General features: G+C 43.1%; 1 protein-coding gene and 1 pseudogene across 2 annotated transcripts in view; both read right to left on the reverse strand.

Moving 5' to 3' along the window:
- Positions 1-5369: 5369 nt before the first annotated feature.
- On the reverse strand, positions 5370-12650 carry LOC308235977 (ribosome biogenesis regulatory protein homolog; annotated as a pseudogene). Its single transcript has 2 exons — positions 12608-12650; positions 5370-6792 (listed from the first exon to the last, which is right to left on the reverse strand). The product of its transcript is annotated as a ribosome biogenesis regulatory protein homolog (transcript).
- Positions 12651-16920: 4270 nt separating this feature from the next.
- LOC308235739 (uncharacterized protein) overlaps positions 16921-20439 on the reverse strand; it is a 32144-nt gene continuing 28625 nt past the window's right edge. Inside the window, exon 5 of the mRNA XM_080644800.1 lies at positions 16921-19907. Within this exon, the coding sequence (XP_080500926.1) occupies positions 18469-19907 (1439 nt within the window). The 3' untranslated portion in view covers positions 16921-18468. The remainder of the gene's footprint in view (positions 19908-20439) is intronic.

Below are 20439 nucleotides of genomic sequence, written 5' to 3' on the forward strand. Positions count from 1 at the left end.
GCTGAAAGGCCTTTGTCTGGGCTTTAGCCTTGGCCTGATCTCGTCTTTCGTTTTTGGATTTGTGACTCCTTGTCTCTATTATTAAAGACCTTAAAGGTCATGTCTCATTGGGGTTTTTTTTCTTCTAGGCTTATAATGTCAAGATTGGTGTATTTTCTCATGGCCTGTGTAAGGCGAGGGAGGAAGACTGCCAGATTTTCATGTCTTTCCTGGGTGACTTTTGCTAATTTTTTATAATTATCTGCTTTGTGGGCTGCATTTTTCAGTCCTTCTAGGCAGAGAACCGTGTGGTCTTGAGACCTGTGACCTGCGACCTGCCTGCCCTTCCTGATAGATTTACAGTGGGTCTCTATCAGGGACAGCATCCGCTCAGACTGGGAGGGCAAGGGCCTGCCGGCAGAGGGTATCAGCATGGCCCTGGGCATGAGCCAGATTTGGTGCCAGCAATCTCTGGAAGGGAGCGCTTTAAGGCTAGTGCCGGCACGGGGGGAGAAAGAGAGCCAAAAACTGCTCCGGAGCGGGTGTGAGATGGAATGGTGGTGGTGGGATCTGCTGGGTAGGGTGGCAGACTCTCAGGCTGCTGAGACTGAGGAGTCATAGGCTGGTGGGAGTGGGGTGGGGATGGTCGGCGAGATCAAAAGTGGTAAAGGAAGAGGAAGATTTGATATTCTTTGGGGGCTTAGAGTAAAGAATGAAAAATCTGTGAGGGAGAGCAGCTGTTACAGAGAGAAGGATGTGTCCTTGAGTGTAAAAAAGCCTGGATATATGGGACCTCAGACAAGTTGCCCTGCCTGCGGCAGAATTGTCAAGGTCAGTTAGGATTTGGAAATTGAAAGTGCTGTTTTACTGAGGCCAGAAGTCCTACGCGAATTCTAGGGTCTGAAGGCTTTTAAGTAGACAGCAGCGAAGGGGTGTGGTGCGGGGAATGGTCGACTGCGAATTCCCTATGGTGACTGGCAGTGACTTAAGGTCTGCTTTCCGTGAAGTTAAGGCTGAGAAAGGCATCCCCGTCTCCCCCTAACGTTCACCAGAAACAGAAGAACGGAGCCCTTCCCTCATGACAGGCATCCCTGTCAGGAGAGTGGGCGAGGGAACCTCGTTCCCCTGGAGGACTTGTCTCCACTAGCGCTGGATTTCCATGGGGCCGGCTGAACAGTATAATCCCCGAGCCTGGCTCCAAACCCAAAATGACAGGACAGTCCGGATGGAGGAAAATAGACTAAAGCCACTTACCTATGAATTTCTGTCTGGTGTTGATGCAGGAGGAGGCAAGGCAAGGAGAGGTCCACTATCCAGACCGATCCGAAGGAAGGCGAGGGAAGCCCATGTAAGTGTCCGGAGTTCAGCAGAAGTTCAGCTGTGCAGGAGGGTGGTTGTGGGCCTGTGGGGAGGGGTTTCCCCAGACATAAGGAGAGTTCAGGAGCCAGATGATCAGGGTCTCTCTGAGTGCCAAGTGACCGGTTGCTGGAACCTTGCGATGGCTCTTACCAGACTCCTCACTAGACCTTTCTGGGTGTTTGGCACCAAATGAAAGGTTCAGATTGAGCCGGGATCACACACCTTTGACATGAAGCCATAATGTATCAAAAGAGATTTTATTCCTGACACTTGGGTGCAGGTGGGCTGAGAATGAGAAAGGCATCAGCCAAGAGAGCAGGGAGATATAGGTTTTTATTCATTTTTGCTGGCTGTAAGCCGCTCTGCTGACGTAAGGGTCTGGTCCGTCCTTGGTTCCTCCCATGCCAGGTGTCTTCTGGTTATCTGAGCTATGCTGTGCTCAAGGCTGCAGGCTTTCTGCAAAATATCTGCTAAGCACAATAAGTTTTCCTCTGCCCCATTTTATTCTCTTTAACCCTTTCATGTACCATCTAAATGTTTTTTAAAATTTATTTTAAATCATAGTTGGCATACAATATCGTGTTTGAGTTGTACAATATAGAGAGTCAACATTTATAAATATTACTAGAGGCCCGGTGCACAAAATTCGTGCACAGGGGTGTGTGTCCCTCAGCCCAGCCTGCACCCTCTTCAATCTGGGACCCCTTGAGGGATGTCCCAAAATGGGCAGTCAGACATCCCTCTCACAATCCAGGACTGCTAGCTCCCAACTGCTCGCCTCCCTGCCTTCCTGATTGCCCCTAACCGCTTCTGCCTGCCAGCCTGATTGATGCCTAACCGCTCCCCTGCCAGCCTGTTTTCCCCTAACTGCCCTCCCCTGCAGGCCTGGTCACCCCTAACTGCCCTCCCCTGCAAGTCTGGTCACCCCTAACTGCCCTCCCCTGCAGGCTTGATCGCCCACAACTGCCCTCCCTTGCAGGCCTGGTCCCTCCCAACTGCCCTCCCTTGCTGGCCATCTTGTGGTGGCCATCTTGTGTCCACATGGGGGCAGGATCTTTGACCACATGGGGGCAGCCATCTTGTGTGTTGGAGTGATGGTCAATTTGCATATTACTCTTTTATTAGCTAGGATAGAGGCCTGGTGCACGGGTGGGGGCCAGCTGGTTTGCCCTGAAGAGTGTCCCGGATCAGGGTGGGGGTTCCCTTGTGGCGTGGGGCGGCCTGGGCGAGGGGCCTGTGGTGGTTTGCAGGCCGGCCATGCCCCCTGGCGACTCAAACAGAGGCCCTGGTATCTGGAGTTTATTTATATTCTACAATTGAAACTTTGTAGCCTGGAGTGAGCCAAGCCTTCTGCTTGCTCCGTGGCAGCAGCCATTTTTTTTTTTTTTTGGATTTATGTGTCTTCTATAATTGAAACTTTGTAGCCTTAAGCGGAGGCCTGGGCCGGCCAGGGTGTGCAGAAAGCTTGGCTTCCTCCATCGCCGGGGGCAACCCTAGCCTCCTGCTCTTTCCAGCTCCTTGGCTGCCGCTATTTCTGTTTTGGTTTATGTATCTTCTATCATTAAAACTTTGTAGCCTTGAGTGGAGGCCTAGGCCGGCAAGGGCAGGCAGAAAGCTTGGCTTCCTCCAATGCTGGGGAAACCCAAGCCTCACTCCTGCTCTCTGTGGCTGTAGCCATCTTGGTTGGGTTTATTTGCATATTTACTCCTGATTGGCTTGTGGGCGTGGCTTGTGGGTGCAGCAGAGTGATGTTTAATTTGCATATTACTCTTTTATTAGATAGGATTTTATAGATATGAAATGCATCAATTTATTCTTCAGCAGATACAGGGAGAAAAGCAGGACTGAAGAAGGGAAAAGAAACTTCACCGACTTTTGAAATGATTTACTTCTTTTTAAAATTTTAATTAAAAACAATAAGATACCTAATTAGTAAGGTGCTGTTTTTCTGCATTTTTAGTCAAAGAAATTTAAAATAAAATTTGAAAAAATGAGTTGAAATAGACAACTCAGGAACAAAACCAGAAAATAGATATTATATAGCAAAAAAATTACTGCAAATGGGTCAGCAAACTACAGCCTCCTGGTCAAATGTGGCCTCTTGCTTGTTTTTATAGTTTTATTATAACACAGCCATGTTCATTTATTTACAGGTCAGGATTTCTCAAATTCAGTATTACTGACATTCAGAATCAGATAATTTTATGAGGGGAAGGGGTACACTATGCATTCTAAGATGTTTAGCAGCATCCCTGGCCTTTACTGAGGTGCCAGCAGGATCTCCCTTCACAGTGATAACCAAATATGTCTTGGGGCATTGATGAATGCCTCCTGTGTTTGGGGGAAGGGAAAGCAAAATTACCCCTGGTTGAGAACCACTGGTTTATGTATTATGTGTTTTCATACTACAAAGGCAGAGTAGAGACTGTATGACCACAAAGCCGAAAATATATACCATGTGGCCCTTCACAGAAAAAGTTGGTTGACTCCTTTTGCCACAAGAAAGGCACAAGATACATACCAAGACCAGAAAACAAACTGCAAAGTGTATGACAAAACAATCTCTATAAAGTTTCTACAGATTGCTTAAAAAAAACTCCAATTTTTAAAAAAGAAATAGGTAAAAACAAGCAATTCACAGAAACAAAATCCAAATGACTCTGTCAGTTAAAAAATGCAAATCAATGGCACACTTTTTTTTTCTTCATCCTTTTAAAAAAACGTTCATCCTAGTTAAAACTGATGGGAATAGAATACATTCCTGTAAAGATTAATGGTGAGTTTCAGAAAACAATAAGGCATCAACTACTACATTTATTGTATTTTAACTTTTCAGGAGATATTTATTAGGGAGAGAGAACCAGAATGGCAATAAAAATTCCATCACCTAAACAAACCAGTTCCAGGTCAATTTGACAAATTAATCTAAAGATAATGTTCCAATTAAGAATTTTGTAGGCTTTCAGTCTTCCCAAAAACAGATCCTACTTGAAGCTTTAAAAATTTTTGGGACATAAATGTTGAGAAAGATTTAAGTATTTTCTGGATTAATGACGATTATTACCATCACTCAGTTACACCAAAATTTATCATTTACAGCAAGCAAATCAATATTTTCAGTGTTGAAAAGCAGGAAAACTTTTTTCAGAAACACCAATTATACTAAACCTTCAATATTATATCTGACTAGAGGCCCAGTGCATGAAAATTCATGGACTGGAGGGGGCGTCACTCATCCCAGCCTGCCCCCTCTCACAGTCCAGGAGCCCTCAGGGGCGGGAGGCGACCTGGGGATCAGGGGAAGGCAATGCCCCATCACACCTCTGCTGCTGCCACTGTCAGCAGCACAAGCCTTGGCCAGCCCTTGTTACCTGCACCTCGGGTCAGCCCTGGGGGGCTGGGCAGCCACCATCCGATGCTTGCCTGCGCCTCGGGCCGGCCCTGGGTGGCTGGGTGGCTGGGTGGCTGAGGGAACTGGGGGACTCTGGAGGCAGGCGCCCTGGTGGGGCTGAGGGGACAGACCATCACCATCTTGTAGGCTGTGGGTGCCACCATCTTTGAGGGTGGGGCAGTCAATTAGCATATTCCCTCCTTATTGGCTGTGGGCGCCGCCATCTTTGCAACAGTGTGAGGGTCAATTAGCATATTCCATCTTTATTAGATAGGATATTAAAAGAAGTATTTTTTTTACAGTGGTGTTGCTGAAATCATCACAATTTAGCTGCATCCTTTTTTAGAAAGTAAAGGAAAATAAATATATACCAAATATCCAGGTCACTGGCTTTACTTAACAACTAGAGGCCTGATGCACAAAATTTGTGCAAGAGTAGGCCTTCCTTACCCCGGCTGCCGGCACTGGCTTCCCTCTGGCACCTGGCAGCCCCAGCTTCATCCAGAAGAATGTCTGATCTAATTATCATATTACACTTTTATTATTATAGATAGCCAAACAGTTAAAAACAACATTAGATACAGACACACTTTTATTAAATAACTTCACAACAATTACTTTTAAGGCCAGTTCTGAAAATGTAATCTTTCTGTGTGCCCCCACCAGCTTAGATAAATACACAAACTTGTTATTAAAATAATGCTGAAGTCAACCTAAGTCTCTAAAATATGAACAACTGTCCCTCATACCACATCCAAAGTTAAAAAAAAAATACAACCTTTAAATCTCCAGCCAAAGACATGGTTGTTGGAAAAACATTAATTTGTAAAGTCCAACATTTACATAGCATCTTGAGGGGAGGGCAATCCTATCCCTTCAACCTCAAGCTCGAATTAGACTTTAACATTTAGAGCAGTTATTGGTTTATAGTACGCAGGTCGGAGGATGAACTTCACTTCCTCTTCTTTCCTCCTTGGTGTTGCCCTCCTTTCCTCTTGCCACCCAAGTTGGGCGGCCCAGAATTCATCTTGCCTCCCAAGTCTCCTTTCCTCTTACCACCCTGGCTGAGCTGCTCCCCTTTCCTCTTGCCCCCAAGGACCCTGCCCCCCCCCCTTTCTTTTGGCCTTTTGGCTCCTTTTTCTCCTCTTGGCCACTTCCTCCTGGTCCTCCTCCCTCATCTGCTTATTGGTGGCCCTCGCCATGTCCAATTGAGGCTTTTTTCTGTTCCTGACTTGCAGCATCTCCAACTGGCTCTTTTTCTCTGCTGCAAAGTCCCCGGAAAGGGGTTGATATGTCCTCTTCTTGCCGAAACCCTGGAGCCTTCTCCTTGGGCAGAGCTCCTGGAAGTGCCCCACAAAAGCAGCGGAGACCTTGGCCACTTGCAGGGCATGGCCCAGCTCCTCCTTACTCTGGTGTCCCTTAGGGTGCAACTGGCCGAACTGGGGAGCCGCATCTTGTGCATGCAGCTAAGTTATGCAGTCGGTTCGCTCATTCTTGGCCACCTGTTCCTTCTTAGCCTAAATCCACTTGGTGAACTGGTCCTTCAAGGGGTCGGCACTACTGGGCACCTCCATCAGCCACTCCTTGGTGTGTCATTTCAGGCACGCTGGTAGACCCAGCAGTGTTGCCACTGGCCTCTTACCTAGTCTCAAACCAGATTGGTCTTCTTTTTGGGATGGATGCCCTTGAGGTGGGTGAACTGCTGCCAGTGTGTAAGTGGCTGTGGCTGGGGCACTGGCTTCTCCCACGGCAGGCGAGTGGTGGGCTCCAACAGCTGTGCCACCAGAGCCTCCACCACGCTTTCCATGGGCAGCTGTCACAGCTGGTTGATGAGCAGCTGCGTATTGTCCCGCGCCAAGGCCTGCAGTTTGTCCTCCGGGTGGGTTCCCCATGCTGCAGGCCCATGAGAGGATTCCAGTGCGAGGCCAGCAGGTTACCCAGGTCAAACTCCAGCACCAGCCCTTTGTGCACTGTGATGCACTGCAACTTGCCGGCTTCACCCCACTCCATCTTTGACAGCAGCTCCTCCATGCTCTGGCCCTCCAGGGGACCAGCTCCACTCACTAGCTCCAGTAAGACAGTTCAAATTACTTCTCTAAAGTACTACCTTTTAAATACATTATGTTGTAAGGTAAGGAATCCACTTGGTAGAAATCCACCCACTCTACAGAAATAAAAACATGTGACAATATACACTGAGTGGCCAGATTATTATGATCTCTGAACACATAATAATCTGGCCACTCAGTGTATATGTAGTGAAACTGTTATATAATTATTTGTAAAACTAGAGGCCCGGTGCATGAAATCTGTGCGAGGGGAGGGGCGGTTTCCTCCTCAGCCCAGCCTGCACCCTCTCCAATCTGGGACCCCTTGGGGGTTGTCCGACAGCTGGTTTAGGCCCAAAACCAGCAGTTGGACATCCCTCTCACAATCCGGGACCGCTGGCTCCTAATCGCTCACCTGCCTGCCTGCCTGGTCACCCCTCACTGCCCCCTGCTGCCAGCCAAGTCACCCCCAACTGTCCCCCTCTGCTGGCCTGGTCGCCCCTAACTGCCCCCCCCCCCGCCAGCCTGGTCACCCCACACAGCCTGCTGTTGTCATTTGGTCATCCCTCACTAACCCCCCTGCCAGCCTGGGCATAGGCAGCCATCTTGTGAGGGTGTGATGGTCAATTTGCATATTACCTCTTTATTATATAGGATAATAAACCTGAAGTTTCATTGGTGGACAACCCATGTAAACTACTCTATATAAATAAATATATCACCCAAACAAGCCTCATAGTTGTGGATATGCTTCTTTAGTATTAGGAAAAGCCTGAGAGGCTTTTGATACTGGCACTTCAGAGAATAAGTGTGGATATACTTTTTTCTTTTAAAACCTTTACAGTATACTCCTGATTTTTTGTAAAATACGCTATATAAATTTGGAATAAAACTTTTAAATCTGTTTTTAAATCTTTTTTTCCCGTTATTGATTAAGGTATTACATATGTCTTTATTGCCCCATTGCCCCCACCTCCCGACTAATGCCCTCACTCCCTTGGTATCTGTGTCCATTGGTTAGGCTTATATGCATGCATACAAGTCCTTTGGTTGATCTCTCCCTCTTACCCCCACCCTCCCCTACCTTCCCTCTGAGGTTTGATGGTCTGATTGCTGCTTCTCTGTCTCTGGATCTGTTTTTGTTCATCAGTTTATGTTGTTCATTATATTCCATAAATGAGTGAGATCATGTGATATTTATTTTTCTCTGACTGGCTTATTTCGCTTAACATAATGCTCTCCATTTCCATCTATGCTGTTGCATATGGTAAGAATTCCTTATTTTTTACCGCAGCATAGTATTCCATTGTGTAGATGTGCCAGAGTTTTCTAATCCACTCATCTGCTGATGGGCACTTAGGCTGTTTCCAAATCTTAGCTATGGTAAATTGTGCCACTATGAGCATAGGGATACATATATCCTTTCTGATTGGTGTTTCTAGTTTCTTGGAATATATTCCTAGAAGTGGGATTACTGGGTCAAATGGGAGTTCCATTTTCAGTTTTTTGAGGAAACTCCATACTGTTTTCCACAGTGGCTGCACCAGTCTGCATTCCCAACCAGCAGTGCATGAGCGTTCCTTTTTCTCCACATCCTCACCAGCACTTGTCATTTGTTGATTTGTTGATGATAGCCATTCTGACAGGTGTGAGATGGTACCTCATTGTTTTGATTTGCATCTTTCGGATGATTAGTGACTTTGAGCATGTTTTCATATGTCTCTTGGCCTTCCTTATGTCTTCTTTTGAAAAGTATCTATTTAGGTCCGTTGCCCATTTTTTGATTGGGTTGTTTATCTTCCTTTTGTTAAGTTGTATGAGTTCCCTGTAAATGTTGGAGATTAAACCCTTATTGGTGATAACATTGGCAAATATGTTCTCCCACTCCATTGATTTTTAGAGAGAGTGGAAGGAAGGGGGAAAGGCAGAGAGAAACATCAACGTTAAAGAGACATATTGATTGGCTGCCTCCTGCACATGACCTGACCGGGGCTAGGGATCAAACCTGCAACCGAGGGAGATGCCCTTGACCACAATGAAACCTGGGATCCTTCACTCTGAGGGCTGAAGCTCCAACCACTGAACCAAAATGGCTAGGGCCCAATTGTTCTTTTTTTTAAACCTGTAAAGAATTCTTGTGAGTTTATTTGAGCCAAACTGTCGACATATGCCTGGAAGCAGAACCTCAGGGAATTGAGATAATGCTCCGGAGAATGGCGGGTTACGTCTGTATTTATACATTGCAGTCAAAGGAGGGACGTACATAAAATTCACTGGTGATAGATTAAGGAGATGGGAGAAAGCAAAGCGGTGTAGGGGGGGGGGAGAAACCCCTGGGATTGGATAAAAAGTAAAATGATGGACACATACTTAGGTGGGTGCAGGAACAGTTAACATGATAATGAAGGAATTTGTGGTATCTGTCCAGGCGCCCAGCACATTTGCTTGTGCCCCAGGGGGTCCAATTGTTGTTCTTAATCCCTTCACCTTTCCATCCATTCCCCAAGCCCCCTCCTCTCTGGCGACCATCAATCTGTTCTCTGTTCTGTGAGTTTGTTTCAATTTTGTTTATTCATTTATTTTGTTCTTTAGATTCCACACATAAGTGAAATCATATTGTAGTTGTCTTTCCCTGACTTACTTCACTTAACATAATACCCACTAGGACCATCCATGCTGTCACAAATAGTAAGATTATTTATGGCCTACTAATATTCCATTGTATATATGTATCACAGCTTTTTTTATCCACTCATTTATTGATGGCACTTGGGTTGCTTCCACATGTTGGCTATTATAAATATTGCTGCAATAAACATAGGGGTGCATATATTCTTTCAAATTTATATTTTTGTGTTTCTTTGAATATATACCCAGAAGTGTAATTGCTGGGTCATAAACCAGTCCTTTTAAAAATTTTTGAGGGACCTCCATACTGTTTTTCATAGTGGCTGCACCAATCCTCATTCCTGCCAACAGTGCATGAGAGTTTCCTTTCCTCCACATTCTTGCCAGCACTAGTTGTTTATTCATGATAGCCACTCTGACATGAGGTGGTATCTCATTGTGGTTTTAATTGGCATTTCTCTGATTAGTGATGTTGACATTTTTTCATGTCTATTGGCCATTTGTATGTTCTCTTTGTTGAAGTATCTATTCAGATCCTCTGCCCATTTCTTAATTGAATTGTTTGGGGGTTTTTTGGTGTTGAGCTGTATGAGTTCTTCATAAGTTTTGGATATCAACTCCTTATCAGATGTATCATTGGCAAATATATTCTTCCATTCGGTAGGTTTTATTTTCATTTTGATGGTTTCTTTTGCTGTGCAGAAGGTTTTTAGTTTGATGCAGTCCCATTTGTTTTGTTTTGTTTTGCTTTTTCTTTGTTTTCCTTGCCAGAGGAGACAGATCACAAAACATTCTGCTAAGAGAAATGTCAGGGTTTCCTACATATGTTTTCTTCTAAGAATTTGTTTTGAGTCTTACTTTTGTCTCTTATACACTTTGAGCTTATTCTTGTATATTATGTAAGAAGGTGGTCTAGTTTTATTTTTTTTTGCATAAAATAAATCTGTCCATTTTTTCCAACAATATTTATTGAATAGACTGTCTTTACTCCATTGTATGTTCTTGGCTCCTTTATTAAATTTAATTGACCATATAGGCATGAATTTATTTCTGGGCTATTTATTTTGTCCCATTGACCTATATACAGTATGTTTCTATGCCAGTAACATGCTCTTTGATTACTATGTGTTCATGCCTAGTAATACTTCAATACTTCTAAAGGGCACACATCTTAAGATGATATGTACAACTTCTAAGAACAGACTTATGAAGTAACTATACCAGTGGAAATAAAATTGAATAATCATTTCTCCCCTTTAAAAAACGACCGAAATTTTGTTAAATTGTTCACTAATAAGCTTGACATTTAGCTATGACTCATTTAATTTACCACATATTGCATGTTTACATTAAACTTACTCAAAATCCTATCTAATAAAGAGGGAATATGCTAATTGACCCTCATGCCATTGCAAAGATGGTGGCGTCCACAGCCAATAAGGAGGGAATATGCTAATTGCTGCCCTGCCCTCAAAGATGGCAGCGCCCACAGCCAATAAGGAGGGAATATGCTAATTGACTGCCCTGCCCTCAAAGATGGCAGCTCCCACAGCCACAAAATGGTGGCGCCCAGTCTCCTCAGCCCCACTGGGGCAGCAGGCATGCAGCAAGGCCAGGCCTGCCCCCAAGGCAGGCCCAGCCACTCCACGTGCCTGCCTCCAGAGTCTCCCAGTCCCCTCAGTCCCCCAGCCCCCCAGGGCCAACCTGAGGCACAGGCAAGCCTTGGATGGTGGCTTCCCAGCAGCCCAGGGCTGGCCCGAAGTGCAGGCAAGCCTCGGATGGCAGCTGCCCAGCCGCTCAGGGCCGCCCAAGACTCAGGTAACCAGGGCTGACCGAGGCTTGCATAGCCAGCAGTGGCAGCAGCAGACGTGTGATGGGGCATCGCCTTCCCAATTGCCAGGTCACCTCCTGCCCCTGAGGGCTCCCGGAATGTGAGAGGGGGCAGGCCAGGTTGAGGGACCCTCCTCTCCAATGCATGAATTTTCATGCACCAGGCCTCTAGTATGTATTATATTCTAAGGTGTGGTGCAAAAGTGGAATCCACGGTATGATTATTCCGAACGTTGAGAATGTCTAATGATTATGAGGTATGTTTAAGTGGACAATGAGTGATTTCACAGTAGTCAAATATGCATATGCTGCAATAGTTTCTTGTTTATTACTTTCAGTGATAAGTTTAGTTTTCAATGTGTAAACACTATATTTACACACTACATTTTAAAAAAATTTTCAGAGAGGGAGAAATAGAAACATCAATGATGAGGGAGAATCATTGATTGGCCTTCTCCTGCATGCCCTCTACTGGGGATGAAGCCCACAACCTGGGAATGTGCCCTGGCCAGAAATTGAACTGTGAAATCCTGGTTCATAGGTCAATGTTGAACCACCAAGCCATGCTGGCTGGGCCACTAGTTTATTTTGTTCATTAATTTTATTGTACACTTATTTTGATTTTTAGATTTAATTGTTGATAGCTATGTATTTGTTGCCATTTTATTCATATTTTTAAATCTTTTCTTCTTTTTTTTAAAGAATATCCTTCAACATTTCATGTAATACTGATTTTGTGTTGAGGAACTACTTTAGTTTTTTCTTGTCTGGGAAGTTCTTTATCTGACCTTCAATGCTAAATGATAGCTTTGCTGGGTAGAGTAATCTTGGTTATAGGTCCTTGCAATTCATCTCTATGAATATTTCTTGCCACTCTCTTCTGTCCTGCAAAATTTCTGTTAAGAAATCAGCTGACAGTCATATGGCACTCCCTTGTAGGTAACTAACTGCTTTTCTCTTGCTGCTTTTAAGATTCTCTTTGTCTTTAACCCTTGGCATTTTAATTATGATGTGTCTTGGTGTAGGCCTCTTTGGGTTCCTCTGTGCTTCCTGGACTTGTAAGTCTATTTCTTTCACCTGGTAGGGGGAGTTTTCTGCCATTATTTCTTCAAATAGGTTTTCAATATCTTGCTCTCCCTCATCTTCTGGCACCCTCATGATTTGAATGTTGGTACACTTGAAGTTGTCCCAGAAGCTTCTTACACTGTCTTCATATTTTTGGAATATTTTTTCTTTTTGCTCTTCTAATTGGGTGTTTTTTGCTTCCTTGTATTCCAAATTGTTAATTTGATTCTTGGAGTCCTCTACTCTATTGTTGAATCTCTGTCAATTATTTCAGTTAGTGTATGCTTAATTTCTTTGACATTCTTACTAAGATCTTTGAATGTCTCACTAAGATCCTGGAAGCTCTCCATTTATAGCCATGGTTTTGAATTCTGTATTCAGTAATTTGCTTGCTTCCATTTCTTTCATTTGTGATGTTTGCCTCCACATTTTGGCTGCTTCCCTGTGTTTGTTTCTATGTATTAAGTAGAGCTTCTATGTCTCCTGGAATTGGTAGAGTGGCCTTGTGTATTAGGTGTCCAGTGGCTCAGCCACCCCAGTCACCTGAGCTTGGCACTGTAGGTACACCCATGAGTGGGCTGTGTGCACAGTCTTGTAGTTAAGCCTTGACTACTGTTGGCATTACTGGAAGTTGTTCTCCAGGCCAGTTGGCTGTGAGGACCAGCTGTGACTAAAACGAAAAAGCTGCTGTGCAGGAAACACCTCTATGGCATAGGATGTGCTTCAGGGGGGCTTCGGTGCTCACTGTGTCTGGTCCTTGAGTGTGTCGCTTATGGATATGTAGAGTTGTATTCTGGTGTGATCTGAAGCCGTCCACCAGGTGCACTGGCTCTAAGGCCTTCAGGGAGGTTCAGTCAGCCACTGCCTTGGGCCACTTAGCAGGATGAGATCTGCAAATGGATGCAATTTGTATTGGGCTTGGAAGTGCCCAGGTGAAGCCCAGCTGTGAGCAAAGCAGACTGGTGCTAGTGCCAGGTCTTGGCCTTTTATTAATAGGTTTGGGGCATGCTGATAACATCTGCAACTTTTTGAGAGATTTTAGCAAAGTCTGAAGCCTGAACTAGGACAGGCCATTCATATTGAAAAACAGCTGCAAACAGTTTGGGTGGGGCTGAAAATTGGATGGGATCTCAGGAAATCATCAGGGCAAACAGTTTAAGCCAGGTTGATGGAGACACAGATATGGACCCTGACAGTCAGCTCTGAAACAGGGGAAGTCCCAGCACAGGAACAATGACCCCTGCAAGCACCCCCATCTGGGATTAAGCTGGCCCTAAGTTCCTGCTCTGATGCCAGACAATCCAGTTCCATTATATGTCTGGGTCCCCTAAAGCTGCCAATACTGGAGGTCAGAGGGATTGAGTCTGAGTAAGTTTGTGCACTGGCCCTTTAAAAGGAACACCTGAGTCTCTAGCAACCTCTATATCATGCAGCTCCAATCCCCACTGGTCTTTATAGCCTGTAGTTACGGGACTTCTCTTCCCAGCTCTGGAACCCTGGGCTGGGACACCTTGCTCCTGATGGGCAGCCTCCTCAGCAACGATCTACCTCCCAGTTAAAAAAAAAGGCACACGTGGGTGTTGGACCAGCCCATTCCATGCCTGTGCCCCTCCTGCCAGTCTCAATGTGCTTACTTCTTTACTTCTCTAGTTGTAGGACTAGAGAAGTAAAGAAGCTTTCAGCTAGCTTTCAGGTGATTCTGAGTAATGGTTGTTTTATATTTTAGTTGGAATTTTGATGTGGTTATAGGAGTGGTGTGTACTGACACTCACCTACACCACCATCTTGGTTCTCTTTACACATTACATTTTCAAACAATTGGACAGGTCAGGTCACTTTATTCTGGATAAAAAAAAATCCTATTACTTTTCTATTAGACTGCTAGATTTGACTTGGTATTTTAATTGGAATACTCATCTATGATAAATACAATGTATTATTTTTTATAGCTGATTTGGATTTGGATACTTTCCTTACCCAAATTTGGTCAACGGGTTATGCTAGCCTTGTAACTATGACTTTGTATATTGAACACTTAGAAGATTTTATGTGTAAGATACTCTGGTAATAGAGGAATAACACGGTGTAGTTCTTTTTTTAAAAAAAATACCTATTTTATTTATTTATTTACAGAGAGGAAGGGAGAGGGAAAGATAGTTAGAAACATGTATGAGAGAGAAACATTGATCAGCTGCCTCCTGCACACCCCCTAATGGGGATGTGCCCACAACCAAGGTACATGCCCTTGACTGGAATTGAACCTGGGACCCTTCAGTCCACAGGCCGATGCTCTATCCACTGAGCCAAACCAGTAAGGGTGGTGTAGTTCTTTAATTAGTTTTTTCTTAAAATAATACTTTTCTAGGATTTCAGACAACTGTAAAAAGCTGAATATAAATAGGCACACTGCAAAATACTCTAAACACACATTTCCTATGAATTACCAAATCACAGTTGAGTGTGCATATACACATATAGGCATATTGTGGTTTGCTCTATTGCATGTCACAGATGTTGCATTTTTTTTTTTTACAAATTGAAGGCAAGACTCTCCAAAAGCAAAAGGATCATGACTCACTTTAATGCCATACTCAATATATTGTAGTGCTCTGAAACCATACCTGAAATATGTCCAAGGTATTAATATATGTTTAAGAAAGTAATGCTTTTCCACAATTTGTTATACTGTAAAAAGATGAATATAAACAATGTCCCATCTTACTAAAGTTGAATAAATGTGTGTGTGTGTGTATATTTATAAAAGTATTTTTTCCTGAGACTCAGATATATTATAAAAAGTTGAGTATAAACTTATAACAGATATGATGGAGTTTCTTTTTCACACAAGTCTAGGAACAGGGCAGTTCTGAATTGTTTTATCAGTTCAACAATGTTAAGGACAAAGGTAATTCCCACATATCCCATGCCAATCTGTCTCTTACCCCTCTGGTTGCAAAATGGCCACAATTCCAGATATCATACAGACATATAGACATGCATCCTATATAATAAAATAATATGCAAATTAACCATCACTCCACTACACCCACAAGCCATGCCCACAAGCCAATCAGGAGCGAATATGCAAATAAACCCAACCAAGATGGCTACGGCCACAGAGAGCAGGAGGGAGGCTTGGGTTTCCCTGGCAATGGAGGAAGCCAAGCTTTCCGCCTGCCCTTGCCGGCCTAGGCCTCCACTCAAGGCTACAAAGTTTCAATGATAGAAGATACACAAACCCAAACAGAAATGGCGGCAGCCACGGAGCTGGAAAGAGCAGGAGGCTAGGGTTGCCCCCGGCGATGGAGGAAGCCAAGCTTTCCGCACACCCTGGCTGGCCCAGGCCTCCACTTAAGGCTACAAAGTTTCAATTATAGAAGACACATAAATCAAAAAAAAAAAAAAAAAAAAAATGGCTGCTGCCACGGAGCAAGCAAAAGGCTTGGCTCCGCTCCAGGCTACAAAGTTTCAATTGTAGAAGATAAATAAACCCCAGATACCAGGGCCTCCGCTTGGGTCACCACGGGGTGTGGCCAGCCTGCAAACCACCACAGGCCCCTCGCCCAGGCTGCCGCACACCCCAAGGGAACCCCCACCCTGATCCGGGACACCCTTCAGGGCAAACCAGCTGCCCCCCACCCATGCACCAGGCCTCTATCCTATCTAATAAAAGAGTAATATGCAGATTGACCATCACTCCAACACACGAGATGGCTGCCCCCATGTGGTCAAAGATCCTGCCCCCATGTGGACACAAGATGGCCACCACAAGATGGCCAGCAAGGGAGGGCAGTTGGGAGGGACCAGGTCTGCAAGGGAGGGCAGTTGTGGGCGATCAAGCCTGCAGGGGAGGGCAGTTAGGGGTGACCAAGCCAGCAGAGGAGGGAAGTTGGGGGCGACCAGGCCTGCATGGAAAGGCAGTTGGGAGGGACCCAGGCCTGCAGGGGAGGGCAGTTGGGGGGGACCCAGGCCTGCAGGGGAGGGCAGTTAGGGGTGACCAGGACCGCAGGGGGAGGGCAGTTAGGGGCAAACAGGCTGGCAGGGGAGCAGTTAGGCATCAATCAGGCTGACAGGGGTGTGGTTAGGGGGTGATCAGGCTGGCAGGCAGAAGCAGTTAGGGGCAATCAGGAAGGCAGGGAGGCGAGCATTTGGGAGCCAGCAGTCCTGGATTGTGAGAGGGATGTCCAACTGCCCGTTTAAGCCCGATCCCGGTGGGTCCCAGATTGGAGAGGGTGCAGGCTGGGCTGAGGGACACCCCCCCCACACACCGTGCATGAATTTCATGCACCGGGCCTCTAGTTCTGTATAAAAGAAGACCATTTCCTCCTATTTTGTTAGGAAAGAAAACTTAACTGAAGCTCACTTGCAGACTTTTGCTCAGTTCTCCTATGGCCAGGACTGGTATACATGTGCCAAGATGCAAAGCAAGCTAGGTGAGCAATCATCTCGCATTTAGACTTAAGTGGGTGGCAGGTAACCCTGGCAAAGGGAGAATAGTTAATACCAATGAATAGGCAACCAACAGTATCAGCCACAATAATATTGTCTTATTCCTTTAAATATCCTCCACTTTTGTAGTTATATACCCTCTCTTATTCATGAGTTTTTTTCTTTCTTTTTAGGATACAGTGTTTTTCATTTCAAAAAATGTTTTCAAGTTTTTTTCTTTCTTTTTTGGCTTTATACTTATTTTGTTAGAACTTTTCAACCTATGAGGGTCAAATGCTTATTCATTCTCTCTCTTATTCCTTTGATCAACAATGTTCAACCTACCAGGAACAGGGAATGGGCCGTGTACCAAGTATAGTTAAGTGGGAAAGAATCCTGGCCTTAATTTTTCCTGTTTCCTATACATAGTGAAAGAAGTAAATTTTCCTCAAGTCTTGCATTGCAGTATCCTGCAAATTTCAACATGTAGTCTTCTCTTTGTCATTCATTACTAATGATAATTTGCCTTTTAATATAAAAATATTTATAGTTATCTTTTAAATTTCCATATAGAAAAAATGGATTTAGACTAAGGCTTTGTTATTTTCTAATTATCCAGAACAAAAGTCATAGGGTGTGCCCTATGTAAATTTTTTTAATGTCTTAATATATCATCCAGATCTTCACCCTGACCTCAGAGCTACCCACTTTTATTCTACTGGGGTTCTTTACATTATGAATCTTCTGATGGGACAAAAATGTAAGCTATGACAAAAGTTTGTTTTTAAATTTTTCTCCAGAAGGAATTACTTACCATTCTTCAATAAAGACATGAATTAAGATGTTCATATAGTCACTGAACCCCAGAGGCTTTCCTCTTGTATAATCTCTCTAATAATACACACTTATGAAAATAAAAATGCTTATTAATAAAGGCAACTCTTATCTAGCAGACTTTCAATACAATACAGACACTGTTCTATGGGATATAATGTAATTATTTAATCTTCACAATGCTACTAAAAAATATGGTGCTAATATTACCAATTTATAAATGAGAAAACTTAGACATAGTTAAATAATTTGCCCTATAAAATATGAGTTATAGTGTTGAAGGCAAATAAAGACTAAATATTGGTTAAATGCTTTCCCACTCTGATTCAGTTCAAGTTAATTTTAGAGAATGAGTTTGCAAATCTGAACAAGATTTGGGCAAGGTAAATTAATTTTCTACAATTTTAATATTAATGTAGCCTTCATCAAGTGTGACTATCAGATAAATAACTTGTTAGCTAAAGCAAATTGGTGTCCCATATATATGCCATTTATATTATAAATCTTTTTATTTCCCTTAAAGGTTAATGACCCTGATGTTGAGAAAGATTTAAATGATTAATGTCTCTAACATATTTGCTGCCTTCACACTTTCCTTACATTCATGAAGGTTTTTGCTTTTGCACCAATTGAACTCTGATATGAAATGAATTTTAAAACACAAATAAATGCTTCCAATTCTTAACACTTACAAGGTTTCTCATCAGTAACAAATGCTCAATTAATTCTGGCCCTTAAATAAAGACTTTATATCTACAGTACAAACTCTGTTATTAAATTATTATCCTCAAATGCTTTCCCACGTTCCTTATAATCACAGAGGGCTTTGTTTGTTTTTATTTTACTAGTATGAACTTCAGATTACAATTAAATTCTGAACCTTCCCTCATGTCTTCATTCATTCCTCTATGCTGCATGAATTTTTTGATGTTGACTAAGGTGTGAACCACGAATAAAGGCTTTTCCACATTGCTTACATTCATAAGGTTTCTCACCAGTGTGAATTTTCTGGTGTCGATTAAGTTCTGAGCTGCGACCAAAGGCCTTCCCACATTCCTTACACTCATATGGTTTTTCACCAGTATGACTTCTCTGGTGATGAGTAAGTTCTGACCTTCGAATAAAAGCCTTCTCACATTCCTTACATTTATGGGGTCTCTCACCAGTGTGAATTTTTTTATGTCGAATAAGTTCTGTGCTACAAGTAAAGGCCATTCCACATTCCTTACATTTATAGGGTTTCTCACCACTGTGAGCTCTCTGATGTCGAGTAAGTTCTGAGCCACGGCGAAAGGACTTCCCACATTCCTTACATTTATATGGTTTCTCACCAGTATGAACACTCTGATGTCGAATAAGATGTGAATCAGAGATAAAAGCTTTCCCACACTCCTTACATTTATGAGGTTTCTCACCAGTATGAATTCTTTGATGCAGATTCAGTTGTGAGGCACAACTATATGCCTTTCCACATTCTTTACATTCATAGCGTCTTTCACCAGTATGAATTATTTGATGAAGACTAAGTTGTGTATCATAACGAAAAGCTTTACCACATTCCTTACATTTATGGGGTGTCTCACCTGTATGGATTCTCTGATGTCGAAAAAGGTGTGAAGGACGGGCGAAGGCTTTTCCACATTCCTTACATTCATAGTATTTCTCATCTGTATGAATTCTCTGATGTAAATTAAGTTGTGAGGTAGATGGAAATGCCTTCTCACACTCCTTACATTTATAGGGTTTCTCACCAATATGAATCCTTTGATGTTTTCTAAGTTGTGAGCTAGAATGAAAGGCTTTCCCACATTCCTTACATTTATGAGCTTTCTCACCAATATTAATGCTCTGAGGTTTAGTAATTTCAGAGTCATGAATAAAGGCACATTTCTCATGTTCATTACTTTTCTTTCTTTCATGAATTCTTTGATGTTTAATCAAGTCTGATCTACTATTAAAGGCTTTACCATAGTCTCCACATTTAGAGCTTTTTTCCTTATTATGACTGCTTTCATGTTGGAGGTGATATGCTTGGTAACTGAAAGCTTCCTTACATTCCTTGCATTCACATTTCACTCCAGTATGAATTATCTGAGGTAGTCTATTGACTGTACACTGAATAGAAGCAGACCAGAGGTCATTACCTTCAGAGGTCATTACCACTGGTCTGAAATGTCCATCCTGTTGTTTCTCCAAGTAGCATTTGATTTCACTATTATCTTTGACCCTAGTGCACACAAGGTTAGAACTTATAGGTCCTTTTGTTATCTTTGGTTGCAATGATTTAATTTTATAACTGCCCTCCTCTGGAGACAAATTCTTGGTTTCTCTTCTGGACTCCCAATCTGTAAGATAACAAGAAAATAGGAGGTATTTTTTATTGCAGGAAAAAGGAAAGCTTTTCTAAGGTAGAAATTACAAACTAAAAATAGCAAATAAATAGCTCTTAAGATTGCTTTGCAATTAAAAAAAAAAAAACAAGGGGCAGGGGAAAATGAGAATAGAGAAAATGAGGTGGACTTACAGAAGTAGTAGTTCTTTGGAGAAGTATCAATTTAGGTCCTTCACCCATTTTTTAAATTGAATTGCCTGTCTTCCTTTTGTTAAGTTGTATGAGTTCTTTTTATATTTTGGAAATTAACCTCTTATCAGATGTATCATTGATATATATGGTCACCCATACAGTGGGATCCCTTTTCATTTTGTTATTGGTTTCTTTCACTGTGCAGAAGCTTTTTATTTTGATGTAGTCCCATTTGTTTACATTTTCCTTTGTTTCCCTTGCCCTAGGAAATGTATTGGCAAATATCTATAATAATAAAAGCATAATATGCTAATTAGACTGGACAGTCGAATGACCTTTCGGCTGAAGCTGGG

Source organism: Plecotus auritus (assembly GCF_963455305.1).
Source record: "Plecotus auritus genome assembly, chromosome: 10".
NCBI classification, from domain to species: domain Eukaryota; kingdom Metazoa; phylum Chordata; class Mammalia; order Chiroptera; family Vespertilionidae; genus Plecotus; species Plecotus auritus.